The 16969-nt window shown below is 53.8% G+C and overlaps 4 protein-coding genes across 4 annotated transcripts; 2 read left to right on the top strand and 2 right to left on the bottom strand.

Annotated features, from left to right (window-relative positions):
- Window positions 1–196: 196 nt before the first annotated feature.
- CGGC5_v015306 (uncharacterized protein) lies at window positions 197–2069 on the top strand (the record flags this gene model as incomplete). Its single annotated transcript, XM_032022251.1, has 2 exons — window positions 197–258; window positions 317–2069. The coding sequence occupies 2 exons, from the start codon at window positions 197–199 to the stop codon at window positions 2067–2069; spliced, it is 1815 nt and encodes a 604-aa protein (XP_031880917.1).
- Window positions 2070–2484: 415 nt separating this feature from the next.
- Window positions 2485–4485, bottom strand: CGGC5_v015305 (uncharacterized protein; the record flags this gene model as incomplete). Its single annotated transcript, XM_032022250.1, has 2 exons — window positions 2485–4421; window positions 4479–4485. 2 exons carry the CDS (start codon window positions 4483–4485, stop codon window positions 2485–2487), a joined length of 1944 nt encoding a protein of 647 aa, XP_031880794.1.
- An 8595-nt stretch (window positions 4486–13080) lies between these two features.
- On the top strand, window positions 13081–14493 carry CGGC5_v015304 (uncharacterized protein; the record flags this gene model as incomplete). The annotated part of the gene is made up of 1 exon (XM_032022248.1): window positions 13081–14493. One exon carries the CDS (start codon window positions 13081–13083, stop codon window positions 14491–14493), a length of 1413 nt encoding a protein of 470 aa, XP_031880863.1.
- Window positions 14494–14729: 236 nt separating this feature from the next.
- Window positions 14730–16969, bottom strand: ALOX15 (Arachidonate 15-lipoxygenase; the record flags this gene model as incomplete). The annotated part of the gene is made up of 2 exons (XM_032022247.1): window positions 14730–16596; window positions 16665–16969. 2 exons carry the CDS (start codon window positions 16967–16969, stop codon window positions 14730–14732), a joined length of 2172 nt encoding a protein of 723 aa, XP_031880795.1.

The raw sequence follows: 16969 nt of genomic DNA, 5'->3' as shown, positions 1-16969 counted from the left end.
AGCTACTTCAACTTCGGCAGCGAGCACGACACCTCGACCAGAATCTCAGCCAGCTGCCACAAGCACGCTACCTTCAGCTGAGCCCACAGTCTCCATACTCTCCAACGTACCTGTTATCAACAATCATGTATTCCGGGGCTGCTTGGGCTCCCAAGCCGGCTACCCCTCCTTCAATGAGGTTGGCAGGGATGCCGCCATGACCCCTCAAAGGTGCATAGAATTGGCAGGAAGTCTTAGATATGCTGGCGTCTTCTTCGAGTAAGTACAGTTCTACAAGCACCAGGACTTCGTGTAGCTAACATTCATCCCCTTTCAGCATCTGTTACGGTTCAGACTCTCTCGAGTCGGCATCATTTGTGCCCACTGAGGGCTGTGGAACACCGTGCCCAGGAGATCTTCAGCAGATATGCGGCGGAAGTGTGGCTACAAACATCACCAGGCTGCGCGCGCGGCATTTCAGACCACAGGTTTCCAAGCGAGCTGTCCCTGGCAGTGTACTTCTCACCATTTACGAACGGGTGGATTCAGTTGTCGTGACCCCTGGCACACCTACAACGACCATTCCTGTTGGAGGCGACTCGGTCTTGCCATCGACGCCGATCACTTTGCCTGGCTCTGCTGCACCAGAGAATATCACTCCTATTACCAACGGAGGCACACCTGCAGGTCAGCTCACAACGATTGGAAACACCCTTGATCCTGCCGTTCCTCCACAACCGAGCTCCTTCACAAGCGTGTTCATTGTTGACGGCGTCCCGACAACATTGGCAGGGGCCACCACACCATCCACAACTGCACCGAGCTCCCCCACCACCACGGTGATCCCTGCCCCAGGCGATGATGTCGACGTTTTGAACCCTTCCTCCTCAGTCGGACTTGCTGGCAAGCAAACCGTACCCAATGTGGGATCTCCGACTGCAGGTTCTGGAGCCGATATTGGAGATGATGGCGATGTACTTGATCCTTCGTCTTCCGGCGGGCTCGCCGGCTCACAAACTGTGTCCAACGTGGGATCACCCACCGCAGCTTCTGCTCCTGGGTTTGGAGAGAACAGCGATGTCTTGGTACCTCTTCCCACTACTCTTGGTCTTGCAACGTCCAGAATTTCGCCGTCTATGGCGAGCGAGAGCACTGGCAATCTCGGTGTCGACATGCCCATAACCTCTGTTGTAACCACGATAACGTACACTACGATCAACCCAGCAAATCCCACAGCCCTCATGGGAACCGAGCTTTGCTCGACGCTTTATTTCCCAGACTGCGGCTGCCCGACGCAGGTTACGCCCACCGTCCCGATGACTACGATCGAGGCATCTTGCAATAGATGCGGCTCCAAAGGCGAGAGTTTAGTCACGCTTACCGTTCCGGAGAGCCCATACAGAACTCAACAGTCCGTTGTCGAAGAAGAGTATCGTTCCGGAGGAAACCACTTACAGCCCCAAGGAAGCAAGCTGTATCCCGAAGAGAGCCAAACCCAGCCCAGCATGGTTCCTGTGGAGGTGGCACCGGCACCAATCAACTTACCGGACCCCAGCAAGCCAATTGTTCTACCTCAATCACCTATCGCATATGCAGTGTCAGCCGTAACAGCAACTGCAGTCGGTTCTAGCGGGTCAGATACTTCTGCAAACCAGAGCAACGCTTCAGACGGGTCTGAAAGTAAGGATGCACATGGCAATACGGTGGTTTCTCCAGCCAGCCCCGCAGTATCTGTTGGTTCAGTTGGTGCGGCCGACATTCATTCTGTTGCTGCAGCTATTCCCACGCAGGCTGTCAGCTCATCAAAGCCAGAAAGCTCAATAGCAGGCTCCTCAGACGTTGCTGGTGCGGGTCCCGGTGTCGGTGGCACGAGTCCGGGCAGCTCGGACTTCGTCCCCGGCTCCGGCCCCAGCTCTGGCGAGAAGCCCTTGCCGCCCTCCTCGACCGAGTCAAATACTGGCGGATCGGTATCTTCCAAACCGAGCACGGTGGTTGTTTCTGGTTCTTCTAGAATCCAGCAGTGGTTCGATAGCTTCTTCTTTGGTTCTGCGACCTTGCTCTCTATCACACTGGTTTATCTCCTCAATTAAGCTGAGCGTGTACTCGAGCAATAAAAACGTTTTTGTACTTTCATGAACATAGCTTCTTTGAATCTATTCCAGGCCCGTCAGCCTTTTCGGTCAATCATTTGAGCGGCGTTAAACATCTGTTCATCAATTGTGAGCCTTTACTTCATGTCATAAGCCGTCGACGCTGTTCGAGAAGTCAGAGCGTTCTCCCTGGCCGGCACAGTTTACCCGCTGATGGCTAGCCACTTCATCAGGGGCGGTGCGCTGTCTGTGTTGGTCCAGGCCTTGAGGGCTTTGCTGGGTAGGGTGGAGGATTTGGGTCGACGGTGCCCTCTCAGATCGTACGATGACGTGGACGCTGAAGTTGTTGACCCTTCGGGTAGGGAATTGTAGATATCACACGGTAGTCTCAGAGTGCCCCTATGAAATCAACCCGCTATACAACTTTGATCGTCTCCTCCTTCGCATCCGAGAACAGCTCGAAGACACCCCTTTTCTCCCCGCTGTCAAAGGAATCCCAGATCCCGAAGCCGATCCTCTCGTAAGTGTCCTTCGCACCGGCCACTCTCTTCAACACTAAAAACCCGATAATCGACTGCACCCCAAGCCATTTGTGTTCCTCCTCTCTTATGTGTATTTTTTGCTTCTGGAATGTATACAGCCGCAGGCACGCATACTGCGTCTTCTCGTCCCACCGGCAGCAATCTGAATCACTCTTCGGCTCTATCGGGGACGTCCAGCAGAAAGCATGTGAGCTCCCCTCCTCTATTGTTGGACGCCGCTCGACGTCCAGGAGCACCCGCCAGCTCTGCCTCCTCCGCGTGCGGGCGAATGATGTCAATCTATATCTCCCTTTCCCATCTCCCGGTGATTGCATTTGATTGTACCACATATAGTTCAATAACATCGAGTCATCCTTGACGTGAAGCGTAGCCAGGTCCACTGGGACCAAGAGACCAGAGAGAACCATGGACGCCGAGTCCATGACTCCGCCTGTGGGATTTGCGACGTTGCTCGGGATGCACGCGATGCCCCTCATCTTCACGTCGCAACTCAACTGCGGGTTGTCACCCTCTTCGTATCTGCCGGCGGTGACTTCCATGTGTCGGAAGACTACGGGACCGTCCACCGAAGCCCACGACCAGCTCGGCGCACAATACTCCTTGTACTTTGAGTGGTTGCCATGACCGGTCTTGTTCAGGAGGGGGTACTCGACCGTCCAGGCAAGGCCGAGGACGAAGCTTTCTCTCCAGAGTCCCGCGTAATAGGAAGCGGGTAGACCGGGCGCCATGGGAGGATTCGATGCTACCAGCGTCTTCTCGTCGAATATGGCAATGATGTGTTCGTCCCGGGACAGGACCTTCGCGCGGGAGAACCTCTGCTGGAATAATCTCGCCAGACCTGACAAGGCGACCAGCTTGTCGCTGGATCTCGTCAGGAAGCGTCGCGAATACAGCTCGACCAGCTTCAGCCATTCCCAGTGGAGTTGCGAAAGTTCCAGGAGGTTTGTCGGTCCGTCAATTGAGCCCGACATCAGCGGCTCATCGCCGGCGTCGACGTCCTCGTCGAGATGGCCGCACTCGCACACGTTCCTCTCGCGGCAGTGCCACGCCATTTCCCGGCCGTCAAAGACCAGTCTCCGTTGTGGGAGGATGTTCTCCTGCAGACACCAGCCGCGGGAGTCCAGGGAAAAGACCTGGAACTGCTCGACCTCGCCATCTCTGACGAAGAGGCGGTCTCCAGAAGGACCCAGACCGGGCGGCACGCGGGCGCAGATGGGTCTCTGCCATCCCGTGCTTCCCAGCTGCTGCTGGCCGAGGAACCCAAGATTGCACGAGCTCGGTGCTCTCGCGGTGATGGCGACGAAGGAGTTCGCGTAGATGTCCATCATCTTTGCGGATTCGACGTTCCAGTCAGCGGCGTCGTCTTGGACGATACACAGCGCGTCGACCCAGAGGTACTTGACTTGCAGCTTGACGCAGACTTTGATGGTGTCTTGGACTGTCTGCGGCAACTCCGACACATGAATGCCGCAAGCGTGAGATGACATGTTCGACTTCACCGTCGTCCTGACGCCACTTGTGTCGGGGCCCCAACAGTAGCTCAAAGCCGCATATCGTAGGGGGCCGATCCCGGAGGACTCAACGAGAGTTACTTGGTCGCCCGAAGGGCTCTGAATGCTTAAGAGTCGGCGGGGCGCGAAATTGGGGTCGCTAGGCCGACAGGCGGGATGTCTTTCCACGCAGTTCCGCAACCATAGTGAGGCTCGGGCGAACGCCAGGTCAGAGTCTGATGACGGCGCTATTTCGACGCTCTCTCCAAAGACAATATTTTCGAACCTGTCAAGGTCTCCCGATTTTAGCTTCTCGGCATCTTACACATCGTCAGTAACAATCTCCCTCGTCTGGCAGTGGGAATTCCGACAGCTACCTGTCATGCGTCGATAGAGCTGTAGGTGGTCTATCGGCTTCGTAGCTTCGAGTAGTCGAATGGTCCCAGAGCCTCCTGAGTGCAGCGACGACAGGTTTGAGTTAAATAGCCATCTCTGCTGTGGCCTGATAGAAATAGAGAGATCGCGTTCCCGCGCTTCAGACAACCACCCCGGCTTTGTCTGTTTAATGATGTCCATCAGTCCTCGACAAGACGAGCAGCCCTTTTTGGTACATTCTTGCAGATTTTTTATGGACTCCGGAGATTTCAGACGCCGTAGCAACGGCCCTCTTTGGCAGTCTTGCCTCTGATCTTGGCCGTGCATGCCCATTGTTGAAGGCGTCTCAACGGGAAGGATTTGGCAAATGTGTCGCGAACGGTCAGAACAATCGGTTACTGCTCACCAATTAGCAATGTTGCGGCACTGTTCATTAGCAAGAGTCAGCAAGGCGATGATTCCATCCCGGATAAAATCTCTCTTGTCAGACGAGTTTAGTCGTAGCCTGATTTTCAATGGCACAAGGGGAACCAATAGTTATTGGCCACATGGCTTCTCCGCTTCGATACAGGTATAGATCGATGCCCCTCTTGCAAGCCATAAGTTCAAATGAACCACCGACCTATTCCTGGTTGGTGCTTGGGTAGTATGTTGCTACAGCTCTTATTTCCAGCACCCCAGAAGGAGCCCCAGAAAAGGGAGACATCTCTCAAAAAACAACAGGTTCCTTGATATGAGAAGATTTTTGTGACTTTTAAAACCTACTAAAGATATATACCTTCATCTGGCCTACTGTGATAGTTTCACCAAAGCATTTACATATGCTACCTAGGCTCCTGCCTCGGTCGAGGCTGTGGTGCAGGCCCCATCACCAATCGGCAATCATTAAACACGACCTGAAGTTTCTGATCAATGGGAAACATACTGCATCGGAGTCTTTGCCAAAGTACACGCGGCACGTTTCTAAACGCCGCAGTGCTGCCTGTGTTGCAGGTGAGATTGATGGACGCATCTGTTCTAAGCGACTTGAAGTTCCCCGAAAGCCTTGCAGTAGCAATGTTTTCACTTACTCAAACTTCACCCGAAGGTCTTAGTTCTCTTCATTACGAATGTGGAACTACACAAACTACTACAGGTTGTTGAGCTACTTAATCTTCGCCCTCATTGGATCCCTGAGGCGAAGCTTAATAGTTGTGAGCCGAGCGACGCGTCAATTGAAAACTTGTTTACCATCGAAGTCTCTCCCGTCTTAATTTAGAGACAGAAAGCCTCTTCATTTCGAGGTGACACAAGGTTTAACAACAGAAAACGTAAGCATGTATTCCGAGCGAGAACATTTTCTTTGGGCATCAACTTGGGGCGACGATTTGGGTTCGCCTTGGCATCCCATGTTTCTCGAGACAGAAAATCTTAAAAGACGTCGCGTGACCATTGACATAGTACAATCAAGTAGTTGGAGAAACGAGGTGTTCCAGGGAACCCTGAGCAACCAACAAGAGATCAACAGAGCCCCTCATTGGTTCCGTGGGAGTTGTCGTTTCAACTAGTGATTTGCTTCTCGAAAGTGGTGCTGGGCTTCAACAAGAGGCCTTGGCACATCTTTTTTCGCTCGCAATGAAGCTGGTTTGTTGTTGTCTGCGTTGTTGAGGGCATGTGTGGACCACCAAGGGGCCACTCATCTGCACCGAAGCCGAGGCGAGAACACCGACGCGTTGCGTTCTAGACATCTGAACACCACAGCCCTCGTTATTCCGTCCGTCCGAACTTCTTCTCACAAGGCATGCAAGGCCTGCTTTATCCGGCATTTGGTCCAGAAAACATACCACCACGGCCGCCGATCCTACGCCGTCGGTGGATAGATGCCTCGGGACCGCATGCTACAGCAAGTCGCTCGGCAGGCCGCTCAGTGCTCACAGTCCATACATACGCGAGCCAAACGCTGTGAAGTGCAACGCACCACGACTGTTTCACGATGGGCCGACTTTAAATTGTGGTGGTCAGTCGAACGCTTCATGCCAAAAACATGCCATTTCTGCCCCTGTGGTCCGTGGAGCGATTCCGTCCGGTGGGCTGCGTCGGTTCGCAGAAGAAAACAGTCAAAAATTTCCGGCGCTAACATCGCTGCGCGAGGGCCACTTCTCCGGGTCTTGTATCACCCACATTTTCGGCGTGCAGGCTGTAAGGCAGACGGGTAATCACGTTCAGCTTAATTTTTCCACGAAAAGTGCGGCAGCAGATGATTACACAAATTGACCGGGACACATAAGAATTATACAAAGATTTTCTGATTTTCTGATTGTTTTTCTGGGGTAGTAGAGATATTTTGTACAAATGCTCGAACCAAAATGACCTGAAGCACTCCGTGTCCCTGAATCCCTTCTCCGAGCAACCCGCCGTTCTCGTTCCAACGCCGGTGCTAAAGGTGTCCAAAACAAACAAGGGGTATGGGGGGTATTGATCGTGAAAAGGCGAAAATATCAACTCAAAATGGTCCATCCCGACGTCGTGCAATCCACCTAATGCCTGTCCCCTCGCCACCGGAAATAAGAAATCGTCACACGGCGAACCCGTGTGGTGGATGATGGGTGGTGGTGTTGAAGATGGCGCCGAAAAATTTTCGTTGGAGCCTCAAAGCTTGGGCATGGCAGGCTCGGTATTCATCGGCTTGCTGCGATGCTAGCAAGACTGAGTGTGTGGGGGGTGCCACTACACTCAAGTTTTTCTTCCTGGCTCAGCCTGGCCTGTCGCGCCAAAGCGCGAGCAAGGCGGTTGCCGTCCGTCCATTGGTTGTGGGTGTAAGGCGCAGGTTTTGATTTGTAGTTTTTGTGTGGTGATTCGTCGGAGCCTCTCTCGGTGTAATGAAAAGCGCACTTCAGCCGAGGCAGGGGAAGAACGGTTTTCACGCCGTGTTCTTCCCGAGCCTCTTCTCGCTCTTCATGTGGGTTGTCTAGAGGCAGGTGCGGCACTCGTGGTGGCCGCAGGACGGGCACGAGTTGCTGATGACAATCATGCTTCCGCACTTGCAGCAGGAGGGAGCAGCGGGCATTTTGGCGGCTAGGTGATGGTGGTGGTGGTGTTTGGTGGTGTAAATGGTTGGTTGTGTGTAGGCTATGTTGCTCGAGGCTGAAACTTATAGTCTTCGATGATTTCTTTGTCGTCGAGAGGGATGAGTGAAGACGGAAGGAAAGGAGGTAGAAAACATGGAGGAGAGAGGCAGAACTTATAGACGTTTCCTGCCTCCTCCCACCCTCGACTCTTCCTCTTCTCGGTCAATCTGCCCTCGACCCAGCAGGCGCCAGCCCTCTCGGAAAGCCTTGGACCCCTGGTCTGTCCGTAGTGGTTCAATGGTTGTGTGGTGGACGCGGACGTGGTGGTACTGCCGCAAAGAAAAGGTGTAAATGGTGGTGTACGGATAGCCGGGTGTACATAGCGAGCGAGAGAGAAAGGAAAGGCATGGAACATGGTTGTTGGACCCTGAGATGGTGGCCGCGCAGAGAGACCAGCAAATCGGCGCCGATCGAATGCGGGGTTAGTTCAATAAGTGACAGGGCCTTATTACAACTCGAGAACTCAAAAGGAATGCTGCCTCGTCTCTCTCTCTCTCCCACCACCGTTGCGCTTGTCGAACTAGAGAGAGTGAGTAGTGTCTCTCTCTCATCCTTCTTGCGGGCGAATGACAGGCCGAGTTGACCGACACACACACACACACACCCTGACCCTGATGAGGCCTGACGTAGGTGTAATGTACGTGCGCACGAGCCAAAGGGCCCTGCGCAAGCGGCAAGCGAAGAAAAAAAGAATTCCCATGATTTCTCTTACCCTCAGCCATCGAGTAATAACATGTTCGTTTTTCTCGCTCAACGGCGCCTTACACTTTCTGCCAAGACCCCTTTCCTCCTCTGTCGGCAGGCTCCGGGGTCCGGCGCGTGAAACACAGCGCTTGGAAATGCACAGATGGGATTGTCTCTCGAGTGGTGGGATGGCACACTCCGTTCGGCCACTCGCTCATGGACCATCCCTCCTCTCTCCCCCCTTCTCGTCTTCAGTCTGCCCAACTCCTTTTCATTCGCAGCGTGAAATCTGAAAACGCGGGGGGGAGACTGAGGCACGGCACTACTCCAAACGCAGCCATCCAGCTCGTGTCGTGTCGTGTGCTGTCGCACCTCAACGCCTCCTGTCCTACCCCAAGACAGCTCAGAGCTAGCTTCTCACAGCTGCTGTAGCTCCCTCAAGCTCCGACGAGTCCGGCCTCTGGGAAAGGGGGGAAGGCGACCTGTCATTCCCTCTCTCTCCTGCGCCTCATGCATGCAGCATCTGAAGGGCAGAAAAGTGTGGGCCAGAGCCAGCAGTGACGGAGGGGGGATAAAAGGTACTCTGCAGCGCCAGCCAGTCAGACATCCGGACAGACAGCCCACTGCAGTTCGTCTCACAAGCTTTCTCGCAGACTTCCGGGACTGCTTTCCCCCCCTCCCCCCACGTTCGCTCGGGCTGCAAGTGCGCTGCACGACAAGCCCTGCACCCAACAGGCTGCTGCTGCAGGCAGGCAACCCCTCCCCCCGTCATCTTACCCTTCCATTGGACGGGGGAGCTATTATGCGAATGCTGGGGAAATGGAAATGGAAACCGAGCTAATGGAAGGGCCCCGATAATGGATTGTGGAGGAGCCGGGGTGAGACAGGGAAGGCTGCATGCACACTTGGGGGGGATGTGACGAATGGGCCGGGCTGTTCGGATTGACAGCCGGCGATGGGTTATTTCTGACTGTTTCTGATGACTTGGGGGCTTTAGCTCACCGACACCGAATGCACCTTGCGGTAAAAGCCTCTGTCTTGCTCCTCATCTGACAAGTTGTCGAGAGGAAGCGATACCGGCGATCCTGAGTGACTCTTCCTGTCTATGCCACTAATGATGGATGATCCCTATCCCGCAAGGTCTGACCGTCGCCACCTTTCAAACCCTCGAAACCATCTACGCATCCTCGTTGGCCAACCCCGCAAGATGAGCAAGATCAACCGAACTGAGATCTCTCAGCCAACGGTCAGACGCATTCCGGGGGACGGAACGGGAACGAAGCTGAGGATGGGGAGGGGTGCGACTCTAGTGTTGGTACAAAATCTGGGGCGCAAGGAAAGAAAAGCAGAAAGGCAAAACATAAAGCCAAGAAGTCGCATCAGTCCGCGCCACGAAGCTACATCACCTTGACTGGCCTCACAGATGCTGGGAAACTGGGAAAGATTTGGGGTAGCTTCGTTGTGACTCGCCGGTCGCTGAAATGCCCCGATACCGTAGCGGGTTACAAGCGAAACGCCACAAATCGTGGGCGTGTGTCATTTACAATCTGGGGAAGTACAAAGGGCCATAAACACCAAAAAAGAACGACACGCGCAGTCGACTCATTAATAAGGCATGCATTTGTGACACACCCCGATGACGGTTTGAAAATGGCCCAAAAATAATTGACAGGACAAAGAAGATGGGTCCTTTCAATGCGGCCTGCATCGGCTCACCACTGACGAAAATGTCCACTGTCCGCGACTCGAGGCCAGACGCTGGCGACTCGGTGGTGAAGGACCACGTTCCCGGCGAATCCGGCCAAGTCCGTTGGAAAATGGGGCCTTATGTCTCCATCATCGGCCGACTTCCGCTGCCAATAAGTCCGAGCATTAAAAGCGAAGTCGTCGCGAGGGACGTCCAAGGGGACCTCTCTCAAGCCGAGGCAGAGACACCCGGCGTCATAACCACAGACCCTCGGGAGGAATTCACACGACGACTTTTTTCTTCTTCGTTTTGCTGGTTGCCTCGTGTCGTCTCGGGGGCGGGTCTCTTGTGCCCTCCGTCATCGCATGTCCCAACGCCTTTTTCAAAACCTAAGGACTTGGGCCTTTTCTGCAAAGGCACAAAGGGTTCGAGGGGACTTCTTGGCGTCCAGGCAATCAACTGTGGCACAGACTGATGACGGTGTCAAGGCGTAGTCCGATGAGGTCCAGTCAGCGAGGCGAACAACGTGTCTCGCCTTTCCCTGTCGTCTTCACTTAATAAGTCATCGTCTACGGACTCATCGGCGAATGCCGTGCCTCCATGTTCTGGCGCCGGGGCGAGCGACGTTGAGGAAGGCCGCTTACAACATTCCTTGAATTCGGTCCCTGACAGCATTTGATAGACGCCCGGCGACAGACAGCCTGCCACTGAATGACACTAACTCCAGGGGACCTCACGTTCCTCCGGCGCAACAGTCGCTGAAAAGGGCTTCGCCTGGGTAGAGTGAGGCGGGCGGGCGGACCCCAACCCAGCCGACTCGGCGCCAAGAACTCAATGCCCCCCAAAGCGAAGCGTCAAGCCTCAGCCCGCCCCCTCTCAACACCTATTTCCTGCTACCTATGACGCAAATGTTTCTGCTAAAAGGTGGACGACACGTGAAACCCTAAAAAAGGGCAGACCTGGAAGGCTGGAGTTAGCCTACAGGGTCCCTTGTGGGGAAATACCATCCCCTGTGCCGAGTAGGATGTAGGATGCAACTCTGCCGACTGTTGGGATATTTCGGGGTGGCAGTGCAGCGCAGCGCCGTGCTGGTGTCTTGCAATGCCGTTGGCTGGTTTGTCGCGGGGCATAATGCAGGTTCCCACGGCCATCCTGGATGACGGAAGACCCCCCCGCGGTGGCAATCATGAATGAGACATTGGGTCGGAAGAGGCAACTTTTGGGGGCTTGTCATCCTAACTGATGTAACTTGGTTAGCTAGCTGCACAGATGAGTTCAATTGCAAGTTGGTCACGCGCAAACCTGGGGTAAACTCTGCGCCGGCCAGGAGAACGCTTTGACTCTTTGGACAACGTTGATGCCCAAGTTGCAAGACATGCGAGTTTGTGCCAATCCATCATTGCTATTGAATTCAGAGATATTGCAACAGTTGAAGGACGGTTGACTTGGAAGCAAAATGGCCAATCCCAAGGAGCGAAGCGCTGGTCCACAGCATCATTCAATGTTTCTGTCGTCCGAAACTTGATTAAGAGACTAGCCAGAGATACCAGGTCCACGATCTTGCCTGCAACATTTGGCTTTTCCAAGTTGATTAATGTGATTACGTGACGTGCTGCGTAGACCACCATCATGAGATGTCATTCACGGGAACAAACAAGCTGACGCAGATTCAATGATGCCATGATACGAACAATTGAGCAGCGGGGACTACGATTGAAATCTGGGGGGAACGTAGAGTGTCATGGCGCAACTAAGCTGCATGCCGGGTTGAGAGACTCGGTTACCTGACCCTAAGAAGCCATACTTTCAGCTATCTGTTCTACCGGCAAACGGGAAGACACCGTGTTAAAAGCGCAAAGCACTCACATGGACAACACCATGATACACCAGCGGTCCTGGGATGCCCAGCGAAACGAAATACCCAAGTGCTTGAGTGGCAGCCTCAACGACGTCTGCTCCTCAATTGACCATGGCTGGGAGATTGTGTCCGGCTCACCATATGACGGGACGTCCCTGCAGAATTTCTCAGGAATGTTATAATCACTCGCCCATCCTAAACAGTTTGAAAAGACATAAACGTCGAGGTACTGGAAACAGGAAGTTCTTCTTTAGATACCAGAAAATCCTCTGAATTGGATATCTTCTTTCTTAATGAACTTAAGGTTGAAACTGGGAGCTGCAAGGTATCGTGGGGCTTGAAGCTCAAACAGCTACTGATTGAACAGCAACAAGTACAAAGTTTTTCTTCTTCCCAGAAAGGAGGGACAATGAATCTGATCAAGTCTCAACTAGAGACTTGACGACAATGCAAGGGGGTTAATCAGTTCAACGAATTGTAGAAACAACAAAGCCAAGAATGACTCTGAAGAGTGAAGGTTATAACTGAAAGAGACCTCACAAGTCTTTTACGTATTCTCTTTAGCATTCAAGTCTCTATTGATATTTTAACAAAGCCACAGAGAAAACGTACTCTGAAATCTAAGGTTTGATGTATTCCTCAGTTTTAGTATTTATGAACAGATCCTAAGATGATATTCGTCTTGGGTTAAGAATCATAAGGCAGGAGCTAACATCGTTTCCTCCTTCCCTTTTTCAAATCTCAGCTGTATGTTCTGGATCACAAGTCAATGTCCTTGATAGGAACCATTTATAAAGAGTCCTCAGTCCATTTATGAAGAGAAAAAAAAACATTTTCACAACTTCACCTCATTCTTCACAGGATCTTTTTCTTTCACAGCTTCTGAAGAGCGACTAGCACTCATACCCAACACGCGCACATTTCAGTTCACCTTTTCATTCCAAACAAGGCAGGGCGCTCCAGCTTCCACACCATCCCGCTCTTGCCTTATGTGAGGCAGGTGCTCACTGAAAAATTCTCGCTCTTTCCTCTTTTGCTATACCTGCAATACCTCAGCTTTCACCTTTTCACCTCAAACGCTGGATTCTTCCCCACGCACAAAACTTCTCCAGTTCACACAAAAACAATCACGAACCCAGCTGCCAACTGCGCTCGCTCTGTGTCGCCTCAGCCCAACCACCGCGCAGTCGAGAACAACCTGGAAACGATCGAAATTACTCAGCTTCACCAGACGAACCTCACGATCACAAAAGCATCTGCGTAATACTATGGCGACCCTCTCCAAGCTTCCCCCGGAGTTGATCCGTGAGATCTGCCTCCACATCCACGAGCACGATCTTGACCAGCCCGACAACCTGCAAGACTGGGATATTCCTCAGAAAGCCCTAGCCTCGCTGTGCAAGGTCTCAAAAGCTTTCTGCAATACGGCGCAGCCCATCCTGTTCCGAAGAGTTCACATCACAGTCAGACAGCAATATTTTATCCCCCACAACACCAAGCTTATCGCTCTGCTGAGGGTTCTGATCAAGCGACCCTACTTGGGGGAGCAAATTCGCCTGCTGAAGCTGTCTGTCTACAAAGCCGGTAACACCTGGACAAACCGCTTCAACGCCATTAAGCCCGTCGAATTCATACCACTGGCAGAGGATGATTTCCAACTATTCACGAATGCTGCGAAGAGAGAAAGCTGGATGGGGGATCTCAGCGCCCTTTGGGACAACAGCTTTATTTCAGAAGAGCAAGTACTTTTGCAGCTTTCACTAGCAAAAATGCCCAGCTTGAACGAGATGCAGCTGGCGATTTCCTATGAGACCATCAGCATGTCTATGTTCTCTCATGGCTTCCGCCAGGCCGTGGCGGAAAACAAGATCTTGAAACAACTCAGGGCAGTGCACATGCACGGTTTCCCTAATCCCAGACACCCTGAAATGAGGTATACCGTTATGCGCGAACTTCAGCCCTTACTCTTCCTCCTCCAACCGCAGGTCACAAAACTCCATATTGAGAATTGTCTCGGTCACTGGGAACCGATAGCCTGGCCTGAATTTGCCCAACTCGCTCACGTCAAGCATCTCACCTTGCATAATTGCGAGCTGACACAATGGGACTTCGACATTTTCATCACAGCATGCCGCAGCCTCGAGAGTGTTATCTACACAGCGCACCCAATTGGAAGCCCCACCAGGGATCAAGAGTCACCGGAGACCTATGTGGGGGGCCTGCAACAGCACTCGCGCACAATCAAAGATCTGCACTTGGTAGTGAACCCCAAGAAGCAGAATGAGATGTGGAAGGCTGGATACAGCTCCTTTGAGTCCTTTGAGAGCCTCGAGTCACTCACAATCTCCCCCAGCGACTTTGGAGAGACCTTCATTGTTCCCGGCACTCTTGGACCAAAGGCAGTCTCACAGACACTGCCAAAAAACCTGAAGCATCTCACGGTAAAGCGATGGTGCTGGCCAATGAGAATCGACATTGACTGGCTGGCCCAAGCTGCCTGCCGTGGAGAGCTGGAGAACCTCGAGACGCTTGACATCGAGTACTGCTTGAGCGCAACTAAAGACCCGATTTCTATGGCAAACAACCTCAGAGCTGAGCTGGAGAGAAGCACGGGTGGCGCTATCACGTTCTTCATTTGCCTACGAAAGCTAGGGAATTCACACAAGGATGCGCTTTGGTGAGGGGTGACGCCGAAGACGGCTGGCGATGGGGGACAACGACGATGGGGGACGACGATGAGGGAAGGCGATAGTGGTAGAGGACGGCGGGCAATATTGATAGAGAGGGACGACGACGCGGAAAGAAGACGGCGATGGTGGTATTGACGGCGGATTAATACATAGTTGGGGAGGAACTTTACTGCGAGCACCAAGAGAATGACAAAGAAACACGATTATTATTATTATTCTCAGAATGCCTAGATCAGAATCGAAACAGCGGTATTACTAGGGTCCATGACCATGTAAGGGATGCTGCCCCTGTCCATCTGCCTGCTCGTGACAGAAAACTCCACCTCGAGGTCCTTGAGGTCGTAGAAGAACTCCTCGGTCACCTCCCGGATGTTGGCGCTGTTCCTGCCCGCGCGGCAGTGCGTCCTCCACTGCGAGTGCGCAAACGAGATCAGGCTGCGCTCGCCGGCGACCTTGAAGCTGAGGAGCCACGGCACCTGCGCCGCGAGCAGCCACTCGCGCTGGCGGCCGATGGGCAGCGCCTTGGTCATCTCCACCTCAGAATAGTCCAGGAGCTCGTCCAGGGTGCGCGGTGGCGGGCGGCAGAGCATGGGGGGCTTGGCGAGGACGAAGGCCTGGTAGAAGTTCTGTAGGTAGTTGACCGTGGTGTGGAAGGGGGCCGCGATGTGGATGCTCATGGTGACGGCGTCGACGAGCTGGTCGAGCGACTGGATGTCGGGGAAGTTCTTGATGCGCCCGCCGGTCTGCGCCTCCTTGCACCAGTCCTGGATGAAGTTGTCGTTGCGGATCTTTTCGTCCGCGGTCTCCTCGTCGTAGTGCGTGAGCAGCATGCCCTTGACGTACTTGCGGATCGTGTTCCACATGGAGAGGATGTTCTTCGCGTAGGCGTAGTTGTTGTACTTTTTGTCGTCAAGGCCTTCCTTAGTGTTGGGGAAGCCGCGGTGCTCGAGGTCGTTAGGCACGTAGTTCTGCTGGTAGTCGAAGTTCTCGTACTCGTACGCCATGTACTTGAAGCACTGCTCGGGGCTCATGCCGACAAGGTCCTTGATAACCTGCGGTACAAGCGTATCGCGAGCTCCAGCGTTGAGGGAGAGGGTCTTGTACCAGTGAGGCTGGAGCAGCTTGTAGACGATGTGCTCCATGGGGATCGTGCGGTGCGTCGCTACGATGACGGCCTCCTCGATGAAGTGCGCGCGGGTCAAGTGGACGCCGACCTCGTGGCGGAACCAGTCCGACACCTGGGCACAGATCTTTGCGTAGCGCCAGGGCCAGTCGGTCTTCTCGAAGATGGAGGGGTCGGAAGGCCTGTGGCGGCGGTTGTAGATGGTGACGGAGGTAGCCATGCTCTCCTTGTAGTCGCAGACGATGGCGACGGGGTGCAGCTTGCCGTCGCCGAAGAGCTGGAAGAGCGTCACGGCGGCGCAGCTCCAGTTGTTGTCGGACTTGGGCTCCTTCCAGGTGAAGTTCTCCTCGGCGTTGAGACCACAGGCCTTGCGGAAGTAGCGGCAGTCCTGGACGAAGAGGTTGGCCGGGTTGAGTGTGGCGAGCGTCTTGGCCCAGTAGTCGTAACCGGTGCGCTTCGCCGTCTCGATGAACTCCTGGAGCAGGTCCTCAGGGACCTTCTCGATGGTGGTAGGGTTCGTGCCGGTGAAGGACTGCTCGGCAAAGCGGCGGTCGGAGTACCAGTCAGGGAGGAGGCCGATGTTGGCGCCGCGCTCGACGTCGGTACCGGTCTTGCGGAAGAAGAGGTTGTAGCGCTCGCAGTCGGCAATGGTGGGACCCGCTTGGGGCATGCCGCCGACCAAGCTGCTGGCGACGCCGGAGACAAACTTGACGGCTGGGTCGTTGGCAAACTTGTCGGGGATGATCTGATTGAGCATCACTGCAGTCTGAGCTACTCCTGCGGCGTTGAAGATGGCGATGTTGGGGGTTTTGTCGGTCAGAGGAATGTGGTCAAGGTGAGGGGGATAGGCGAGACCACCCTCGGCTTTGTAGGGGTACGAGGAGTAGCGGTAGATTTGACGCTTGAACTCAAGGTCAATGAACCGTGGGATCGTTGGCTCGATTTGGAGGACGTCGAAGACGGACTCATAGCTGCGTGGTAAAGGCCGTGGTCAGTGGATGTGATACATCGATGTCTGGCACATGATGAATAGACTTACGTTTTCTCAATCATCTTATACGCTTGTGTGAGAGCGGCTTGGGTGCCATCATAGGTGCCAATGATGATGTTGCCCTTGGCGATGGCGAGCCTATTCGCGGGGGTGTCCTGGTCAACTCGAGCCACAATCTGTTGGCTCAGAAGCTCGACGTCGAAGACACCAGGGTCGAAATCGGTAAGCGCAAGCTCCTCAATACGAGCGTGCAGCTTTTTCCTGCGCTCCTCGAGACTGGGCTGCCTGAGCACATCTTCGAGGTTCATGAAGGGGACGTGCTTTGTGCGCACGAGATCGAGAAGGCCAGCCAT

The sequence above is a fragment of the Colletotrichum fructicola genome, assembly GCF_000319635.2.
Source record: "Colletotrichum fructicola Nara gc5 chromosome Unknown KSG_Nara_v1_contig09, whole genome shotgun sequence".
Taxonomy (NCBI): Eukaryota; Fungi; Ascomycota; class Sordariomycetes; order Glomerellales; family Glomerellaceae; genus Colletotrichum; species Colletotrichum fructicola.
Note: the sequence above shows the minus strand (reverse complement) of the source record. Positions and strands in the feature narration are given on the sequence as shown.